Source organism: Phaethon aethereus (genome assembly GCF_964289735.1).
Source record: "Phaethon aethereus genome assembly, chromosome: 17".
Classification (NCBI taxonomy): domain Eukaryota; kingdom Metazoa; phylum Chordata; class Aves; order Phaethontiformes; family Phaethontidae; genus Phaethon; species Phaethon aethereus.
Window position 1 is genome coordinate 5,424,972 of NC_138593.1, and position 10,270 is coordinate 5,435,241.

Below are 10,270 nucleotides of genomic sequence, written 5' to 3' on the forward strand. Positions count from 1 at the left end.
TTGACCCGCAGACTCAAAAACCTAAGGCAGAGTGGGGCACCGGTGTCTTTCATTTCCTGGGTGAACTTGGAAGTTCTATGAGCTTTGCTGTACTGCAAAGTAGATACTGTCATCATATGTTTTTGTAAACCTACCTTTAGAAAACAGATTTGTTTTGTTTAACAATGAAGTCAGAGCAAATGGCAAAATAATTTGTGGATTAAAAAAACCTATATTTCCTCTCTCCAAAATTACCTTTTTTATTCTAAAAATGCTGTATCTCAACAACTTTAGACACTTAGATAAATTCAGAAATCTGATCGGTACTTTTTATATTTGTCACCTAGTCTGGTTTGTGTTCACTTCGTATAGCTTCTAATACAAAGTGTAGAACAGGTTATTTCATTAAGAGCTACCATTATTTTTAGAGCTAACTGCTGCAGAGCAGATGTTTGTCCCAGAAGGACTGTAGAATTTCTATGTTGAGAGTAAATTCATCTGCATGGTGATTTAAGCAGTGTTTCTCTTGGATATTTTAAGCTATTAAGACAAGTTGCTAAGGCACAGCAGTCCCTCACTGTTCAAAGCTTAATTGGTTCTGTGCATTATCAGCCAGGGTATTTTTGTCTTCAGTTTTGTCCGAACTATAAAAAAAAGCACTGTTTCCTCCTTGGAGTTTTGTTTTCTTGCTATGTAGACTGAAGCAAAATTGCTCCCCATCCGGGAGTGTAATGACAGTAATTAAAAATGCATTCGCTCTGAAGTGACAGGGAATCAGTATGAAACAGATTGAAGATTTGGGGGAGTGAATTTCTTTCTCATTTGACACAGTGATAATTGTACAATATGAGTTTTTCTGGGTTTACAGTCAGTGTATCTCAAGACTTCGAAATTCATCAATAATTAAAGTTTCAGATCAGGATCTGCATGAGTAAGAAAGTTGAGTGGCCAGGGTTTGCACACTAGTTAATTCAAAATCTAAGCTGCATTTTTAAAAGTTGCCAGGTGTTAGATCTCTTGGAAATGGTTTACTAGCTTTGAACGTATTGTATGCTGTACTCTGCTCTGGTTTCTGTAGGCAACCTGTAATTCTACCATGTTGATGCTCCACACTTCCTTTCCTTTTTTAATGTATATGCATACATGCACACATACATGTACATACAAATAAATGAATAAATACATCAAGCAACTAGCCCATAAATTATGTGGAATCAAATCCTACTTCTGCAGATGTATTCTTTGGTCTCTGAGGAGTCCCATAGCAGTAGCTTTGTAGATAATAATGTTTTGAAAGCATAATGCGTTCTGAAAGCATAACCTTTTCTCTCCCCTCCTTGGTATGGTTCAGTCAGAAGCTGCACCACTGCATACTTCCCTGCAGTCCCTGAACGCTCCAAGACAGGCTATAGTAACAGATGCTGTCAAAACAAAAACCTGTTCCAGAGTCCTATATGACCCACAGGATTCAGAATTGAGGGGAAGGAGCCAAGTGATTTCCAGGGTCGCCTTCACTGTTGTTGAACTGCCCACATCTCTTCCATTCTGGACATGTTGTAGAAAATTTGCGAAAAGTATCTTTTAACATAACAAGAGAACGGATACTTATTTGAGGAGTGCTAGCTGTTTGTGCTATGAACTAATCTTCTCATCTATGCACAATAACAGTAGGAGTTACAATGCTAACCTTTGAACTGAACCTTAATTTTATCCTCTTAAAGCTTGCCATATGTCAGGAGCCTCCACTGGGAAACAAATTGCATACTTTGAGGTGGAAAAGAATAAATGATGGAACAGCTATCCACTGACTTTCTGGACTGAGTGCGTCTGGTAATATGTTCAAAGTTAGAAGACTAACAAAAATATAAACAAAATATTTCAGAGAAGTTCCATATAGGAGATCACCTTAGACAACTAAAAAGTTGGAGAGATTGGAACGAAGTTTGGTTTGTTGTTTCTGCTTTTCATTTTAAAATTGTCATTATTATTAACATCTCAAAATCCCTGAGTCCTAATAAACTGTTGTTTCCTTTCTCTATATTCCTCTAGGCGATGGATTTAGATATTCCAGTGCTGGCAAGGAACATTCCTGGGAATGCAGCAATAATAAAACATAAGGAAACAGGACTGCTATTTTCAGATCCCCAGGTAAGAAAACAAAAATCCTTAGACCAGTCCCTTCCAAAGGTTAGGTTTATTTTCTATTACATGCTCGTGTCTGTCTGGAAACTTGGCTTTTACTCTCAGCAGCTTTTCTCAGATTCTCTTAAAAAACCTGGGTGTTAGACTGCCTTTCTTGAAGCTCTGCTGTTGCCTCACATTCACTTTGCATTTCACTAAACTTTTACTAGGTGTCAGCCTTGCTGAATGTTTGTCTGGCCTGGGCTGCTTTAGCTTGCCATCTGAGTGGGGCTCACTTTTCATCAACTGGTACTTTAGTCTTGAAGATTCCATAAGCAAACCCTGAAAGAGATGCTATGCATACGTTGTATTTCCCTTCAAATAACTTCCCTAACTGAAAAGCAGTAGCTAACCAAAAGGGAACTATGAGCCTGAAGTTTTAGATAATACATTATCTGTAATTTCTAGCAGTAAGTGTGAATATAAAGCATTATTAGGTCCAAGATACTGCTCGGTCAGAAAATAATTAATGACTCAAATTAAGCAAAGTGTTAGAATGGAGTTTCTGTGAAGATAAGTAAGAGCGTGGAGAGAGGCACCACCACACATATTGAAATGCTGGAAGTTTTCATTTTGGAATATATTCATGCATTATGGCTTTGCTGTTACATATTCATATGTTGTGGAAGATGATTTTCAGACACAGATTCCCTTAGTTTTTTTTATCTGACTCAGTATTTTAAAAACCTTACTAGAATAGTCCATTTGATAATTTTGCAAAGTAGAAAATATCATATTTATTTACTTTGGGATAGCTTGATCAATGCATCCTATTAAGTTGTATGTCAGGAAAGTGACCTCAGTTAGTTTTGGAGGGTTTTTTAATAGAAAAATTTTTGCAGCTCACGGTTTGTTTTTTGGGATTAGGTGTTTTGGGCTTTTTTTTGTTTTTTTCTTTTTTCCCATGGAATTTTCAATATTCACAATGGTTTCTACAAAAAAATTTCTTTGTTAGCTTCTGGAATTTATTTTGTTGTGGAAGTATTCCCTCCTCTTGCAATATCCATTGGAAGTGGGGTACTTCCAGGCTAGTGGAGGCTGAGATGTAAAGCTATTTGTAAAATGATTTGTACATGTATTCCCTGCAAAAAGCCCACGGACTTCCATATGCTTCTTCAAAACTTCAAGGATATATGATCATTAGGGCAACAAAGCTGGTGAGGGGTCTGGAGCACAAGTCTTATGAGGAGTGGCTGAGGGAACTGAGGTTGTTTAGTCTGAAGAAGAGGAGGCTGAGAGGAGACCTTATCGCTCTCTACAACTACCTGAAAGGGGGTTGTGGCGAGGTGGGTGTTGGTCTCTTCTCCCAAGTAACCAGTGATAGGATGAGAGGAAACGGCCTCAAGTTGCACCAGGGGAGGTTTAGATTGGATATTAGGAAAAATTTCTTCACTGAGGGAGTGGTCAAACATTGGCACAGGCTGCCCAGGAAGGTGGTGGAGTCACCATCACTGGAAGTGTTCAAAAAACGTGTAGGCGTGGCACTTCGGGACATCATTTAGGAGGCATGGTGGTGTTGGGTTGATGGTTGGACTTGATGATCTTAAAGGTCTTTTCCAACCTTAATGATTCTATGATTCTATGTTGAACACACAGAGCGATGGCTTGTCCGGATATTAATTCTGATACATTCTGTTGTTTCCTGCAACCTGCCAGTTAAATTTGGCTTGGTATTCAAATATTCATACCAGACCCAATTAGCTTCATTATACATTCTTATAAGAAGCTTCTTCTGCAATCTCCAAGCATCCTACGTTACAAGTGTTTGGAATTCAAGATCAATTAAAGATATGCTATATATTTCCTCACTTAGATGAAAATGCAATTTTAAGCACAGAAGTAGTCCCAGTGACATCAGTGACTCTGTAAAAATGGCTAAAGACTTTATTTTATATCAGAACTAGAGTCACAGGCTGCAAATATGTCTAGAATACTATACTTAGCTTATATAAACCCCTTGTCTGAGCTCCCTTCCCTGCAATGTGCTATGCCAAAGATCAGAAACCCCCCTGTTCTGCTGCTCCTTATTGGCCCCCTTTTTGCTGTTATTCTGTCTCGGTAGTACACAGAATCTCTTTTAAATGAAGATGGTAACTTGTATTACCATATTAGCTATCATACTGCTAGGTAATATTTGTACTGGAATCACTAATGTTTGTGCAGTTACCCTATCTTAGAAAGGAAAGTAATATCCCTGCTTTCTCTGTAAAGCAGCAATTGTATCTCATTTAATAAAAGCCCTTTTATACTTTCATTGGTGTCAAATAATGTGTAAAATATCAAAGTTTGCAAATGGGTCAAGAAAATATTTGTTTGCAGGATAATAATCTAATCTCACTGCAGAGTTGTTGAAAAACTTTCGTCTTGCAGAGATGAGCTCAGAATGCTAATCATCATAACTCATGGTTTCAAAGATAAACCATTTACTCTTGTTCTTTATCTCCCCAAACCATATCAAATACAGTTTTTAAACCACTGTACGCAGTCTATCAGAGGTTGAGAGTTATATTAGATCAAAGAAATGTGATTAAGTTACAATACTTACAGTTTCAAGGTATTCCTCATATTTTTAATGATGGAAGAAGGAACAGTCTGCCCTTGGCACTTTGAATACTGCCTTAGACGATTCAGTCTGACAACAGGGATGGGAAAACATGTGTTCTGGTAAGGAGTTTTCTGGTTTTTTGTTACTCTGATTACTTTGACATCTTAAGCATCTGGTAAACTATTTTCTGCTGTAACCTCAGTTGCATCAGGGCAGGGAAAATGCTTTTAATAATACAGAGAGATTAGTATTGTATTCAGGTGCTTGGTCTCTGTCTTGAAAAATCTGTGCCACCAAAGATTTTTTAAGAAAATGTCAAAGAAATTTTCATTGCGAAGTTTAGTGGATCCTATCTGGTTGTGATGATAGAGACTGTGTCACAGGTCAGGAGTAGAAAGCACTTAATATTTTCAAGGTGTTACTGATCTGGGGAGGGAAAGCTTTACAATACAGTTAGCTTAGATATGGGCACTTGTGTCTGGTCTGTGAACTACCTTATCTTTTGAAAGCTAAATTAGACGGATATAAATTGACCATTACACAAGGAGAATAAACAAACTGTGAATGCTGTTGATTTTCTTTTATTCTTACTGAAAGCGAGCTTTTGTGGCTTACAGGACAGTAAGAAATTTTGTGCAGAATGGTAGTTGTCATTAACCATTTGCACATAGGCTGAGGCTTCATGACTGGAAATAACAAAAGCCTTGCCAATCACTGAAGACAATACTCAGATGGAAACAGTTAACATAAAAGTGAAATCTGTGAAACATTTTGTCCTTGATACTGCATCGTCTGTGCACATTACTTTTAAATCAGGGTTTGATCGTGCCACTACTTGAATTTGCCAGGTTTATGGAATATTTGACACTTGAGTTAATGGGAAATGAAATGAAAATGAAATGAAATGAAAAAAAAAGAGATGAGAATAGCCAGTGGCTTCTGAGCAATAAATAACACAAAACTGTGTTAAAAGGGAAGACACAAAGAGTTATTCAACATCCTACGTTTCAAAATTATATGTTCAGCATCTCTAAAAGCTCACAGAAGGAGATAAATAAACAGAAGAAGGTGAATAAACTTCAAAGCCAGTAAGAGAGTGGCCAAACATAACCAGAGCTTGAGAGAGAGTGGGACCTGGAAAGACTACTGTTAGCAGAGACAGCTTCTGAAGGGGTGAGAGGGAAACGCCGCTCAGCTGAGTACAGGCAGCAATACACTGAAGGCACATTGGTCTCCCCTGCCAAACATGGGACAGTGCCATTTCTGCCAGGGCTTCAAGCCAGAATATAGCTGAAGTTTTTAGACCGTTGAACCTTCACATGGAATAGAATAATTTGCAATTTTTGCCAGTGCCAGAAATCACTGTTTGTACTCCCCTAGAAATACTGGACAATTGCCCTGTGATGTACAGAGATGTGCCGGCTAACTTCTGAGCTTTGCCTGCTCGGTAGATCTCAGTAGATCTGTCGCTATTCTGAATTTACATCTGGCGTTTGCCTTCCCTGGGGTGATTCTCTGTTGTTTAAGAATCATGTTCTTTCATCTGCTGAAGCTGATATGAAATAGTTTAATTGCAGACTTACTTTCATTATATAAATAATATATTAAACATGCATCTTATTTCATTATGCTTGAGCTGCGGCACCAGTGTAGTTCTTGTGGTAGGTGAAAGAATATTCATTCGTTTTACTCAGTGTACTCATTTTCTAGCTTTATCTCCCAGATACCTGTATTTCTGGGTCTCTGCAAAATATTATACAGAATTTCTTTAGGTACTACATGGAGAAGCTAACATTTTCTTTGAAGTTGGTCAATTTATCAGGAGAAAATTGTATTCTGGATGTGGCTGTTGAAAAATGCCTGTGTTTGAAGTAAAGTACTACCCATAAAAAGGGCATGTGTAATATCAGTTCTAGATGTACATAGATGATCTTCTCCCCTGTTTTTTCTGGATTGTGGCTAACTACTGAGGTTCAACTTTTGCAGTGTGTTTTTCTGTCACACATGTAGTAATTATTCCCATTTCTGTATGTGAAATGGGTTATTAGAAGTATGGATGTCCCCGAAGTAGTAAGTCAGCATGCATATCACCTCCTTCATTTTGGCTGCTGAAGTGCATACCCTTATGTTTGACATTTGAAAAGTAATTTGTGAATTTTGCCCCTCTCGCCAGAAGTGAAGCTTACTTCACAGCTACAACAAACTATGCGAGTGCACAAATATTTGTGCAAATATCACTTGCACGAATACTTACAGCATAACAGCTGATAGAGACATGTTATCCCATCATAAGTAGTTCGTATATCATGGGCTTCTAGAAAAGAAAAATTAAATGCCTGATTTTCTGAAAGAGCTCCAAGTTCTCAATGTCTGCATTCTGCAAGTGGGAGCCCATGCTTCAGACTTACCACAAAACTACAACTGGAATGCAAGTCATCTGGAGTTAAGGGAGGCACCTGAAGAATGAAGTTACCGCTATCTAAAGCCAATTGTCCAAAACTGAAAACAAGCTAAGCCAGCTGCTTGAAGAGTATGAGGCAAAACCCAGATACGTCATAGTGAATCTTCCCGTTGGCTTCCAGTCAGATTGCAAGTGACTTGTAGGTGGTCACATTTGATTAGTTGAAGAAGTAGGGATAAAGCTGAGAAGCCCTTATTCTCTTTCTCCTGGTATTTTTCCATTTGCTATTTCTCCCTCCTGCAGTTTCTCAACTTTTATGCTTTGGACTCAGTTTGGCATTTCCTGAAATTATCCCCAGCATTAAGATTGTAACTGTGAATAAGGATCTCATTTCTTCTATCATTTACATGTTTCCAAGTTTTTGTCCTCTATATCCACATTTTAAAAGAATGCTAATAGCACTACCTGCCAAGAAATGTTACATTGCTGCTTCTGTTCTTAGGTAATTTACATAAATTATTTTTAAACATTACTTTATTTAAAGTCCTCCACAGGAGCATAAAATTAAAGTTGGAATGTATTTCATTGTGAACAGTATTTATTAATGTGATTATACAGGCAACTGGATGAAGCCAGCATAAGTTACGTAAGGCTGTCCCACCTTCCTTGCTCCATACTCTTGGCAGATATGGAGGAAGGAAAAGAACATGTCTCCAAAGCTGGAGTCGCTGGCTGTATCTGCAGTGTCTGATAGACGCAGCCTCAGGGTACTCTAGACCAGACTCGCCTATCTTCTTTAGGGACACTCTCACAAGCAGTCAGAAAACATCCTCTTCAGACCACGTGGGTCCCAAGTAAGGAACTGGGACAAGTAAGGAATACACCAGCTAAATTAGCTGAATAATATCTGAATGCGAGGTAGTTGTGCTGGAAAGCGGGCTGGGTGCGAAGCATGTGGTCCTCATGGCTATTCCAGAGGCCACTCTTGCGGTGCTGTGTGGACAGAGCAAAGATGACAAGCAGTACTGATTTTGTGTAAGAGGTTATCGTTAATATGCATGTATGAAAATCATCTCGTTCTATTACCGACTTACAAACCTTTTCAACAGAACTGACATGCATCTCTGACTATTTAAATTTCACGGCAGTGATGCATATATTGATAGTTTGTCTTGTCAGTGAGAGTCAAAGCAGCGATTGTAACATGTTCAATGTGATTTCACATATCATTGTTTCCCAGGGGTCATGTTATAGTTATGTATTATGCATGGCCATCACTTGCATTACAACAGAAACATTGATTCTGTGGTAACCAAAGATTTTTTATCTGTATATGTACTTACATAGACTGTGTACTTAGGTGTTTGAGTGTGCTAGTTAACCTAGTGTTGATAGGAACTCTGGTGGTCTTTGTGGTATTTCTTTTCATAGCTGATAGATCATGTAAATAATGTATCTCCTTCTGCCATCCTTTTTGCCCCCATGTCCCTGGGGGGGTGGGGAACTGATCTTCACTACCAATTGTGTAGTAATGTATTACCTTAATTTTCCATTGACATAATAGCTATGTGCTTTTCTGAGCTGGACCAAGACACTGTTTTGCAAAGATCTCAGTACATTTGTAATCAAGCTGAAGTATTGGAAGTTGTCTCTTGATAAAAAATTAGACCAGCTGCTCAGAATAGATTAGTTCAGACATCAAATCTCCTTTCACATGTTTGAAGTTCACAATTTCTCTTCCCTAGAACTAAATTAGAGTGGCAGAGGAGCAGGCAAAGGAATAGCTGCAATCTGCAAAGTCTAGTTTTGTCCAGTTAATGGAAATTCATGTATGGCTTTTTTGCACAGCTTGTTGAGCTAACACTGCTGTATCTGTAACTGCCCAGATGCAACTACTCCAGAAGAGCTTGTTGCTGCATGCCTGCTTTTATCTTTACCCTGTGGCTATATTTATGTAGTGAGTTTTTTAGTCTTACTATAAAATTAACTAAAGGTGTCACAGTAGCAATGAGATGCAAGTTTAGCTGAGCTGAGATCACGCAATCTGATGCCAGCTATCCGCCATGCAGGAAACCAGGTGAATTATTTAATTTGTTACCAGCCTGCTTTTCTAACACTTGGGTAGGCAAACAATTTTTGTGTCATTAAATCTGTTGCCCATATTTGCCCTAGTGGTCTTGGGATTGTCTTTGATTTTAAATGTCTTTGGTGGGCTGCATAAAATAATATGTAAAATTGTTATTTATCAATCATTGCTTATAAATAAACTAAGGTATTTGACCTTGAAAAATGACTTTGAACAGCTTCATATATTGGCTCACAGTTGAAGTGCTTTACTGAAATCAAGATACGGGTACAAGCTATTTCAGTATTGTTAGAACTTCAAGGAACTTTTAATTTATTATTTTCTTTATCTTTTTTTAGGAGTTTGTTGTGCTGTCCAAGGGTTTGATGAATGACCCCATTATGGAAAGAGAAATTGTAACAAGGGCCAAAGACTATGTGAAGAAACATCATTCATGGGAAAGTGAAAGAAAAGCCTATCAGAATCTTGTCCTAAGACTCCAGTGAATTGCAAGTCTACAGCTGATAGCCAGCAGTCTGCGTGGAGCACTTTAATGATGGATATGTAATTAGATTTGGGTTTCTCTTTGTTTCTTTTTAGAAGAGATAGTAAAATATGCATTATTATTCTATTCAAACATACCAACATCACAGGACTTGCTTGCTACTTCAAACTATCAAATTTATCTAATTCAGCACAGTCTCTAGTGTACCAATTCATCACAGACCAGTATAATTTTGTAAGATCACACAGGAGGAATATACTCCTTGAGCAGACACAAAATTTTTGTTGTTGTAAGGCCCCAAAGGGAGGATGATTTCTTGTACACAGTGGAGAGCTCCACCACGCAGACCTTACATCAAATGTTCTGATCATGTTGCATCCTAACCAAACTGCAGTAATTTTTTTCCAATTATACCAATCTGAATGTATTCAGGTACATGTGACATGCACATATATTTTCATAAAGCCAAGATCAGTTGTATATACAGAGTATAAAATTGTTAGGATGAAGGCTTTCTTAAGACTGAGAGATCAACATGTCTATTGACAGCATAATGATCAGGGTGCCAAAAAGCAAACGGGGTGTTGATGCTTG

General features: G+C 38.0%; 1 protein-coding gene across 1 annotated transcript in view; it reads left to right on the forward strand.

Moving 5' to 3' along the window:
- The window catches only part of GLT1D1 (glycosyltransferase 1 domain containing 1), a gene marked incomplete at both ends in the record, with an annotated part of 58,497 nt that extends 48,820 nt beyond the window's left edge, over window positions 1-9,677 (forward strand). Inside the window, 2 exons of the mRNA XM_082007693.1 lie at window positions 2,029-2,127; window positions 9,531-9,677. Coding sequence (XP_081863819.1) covers window positions 2,029-2,127; window positions 9,531-9,677 — 246 coding nt within the window. The remainder of the gene's footprint in view (window positions 1-2,028; window positions 2,128-9,530) is intronic.
- Window positions 9,678-10,270: the final 593 nt, after the last annotated feature.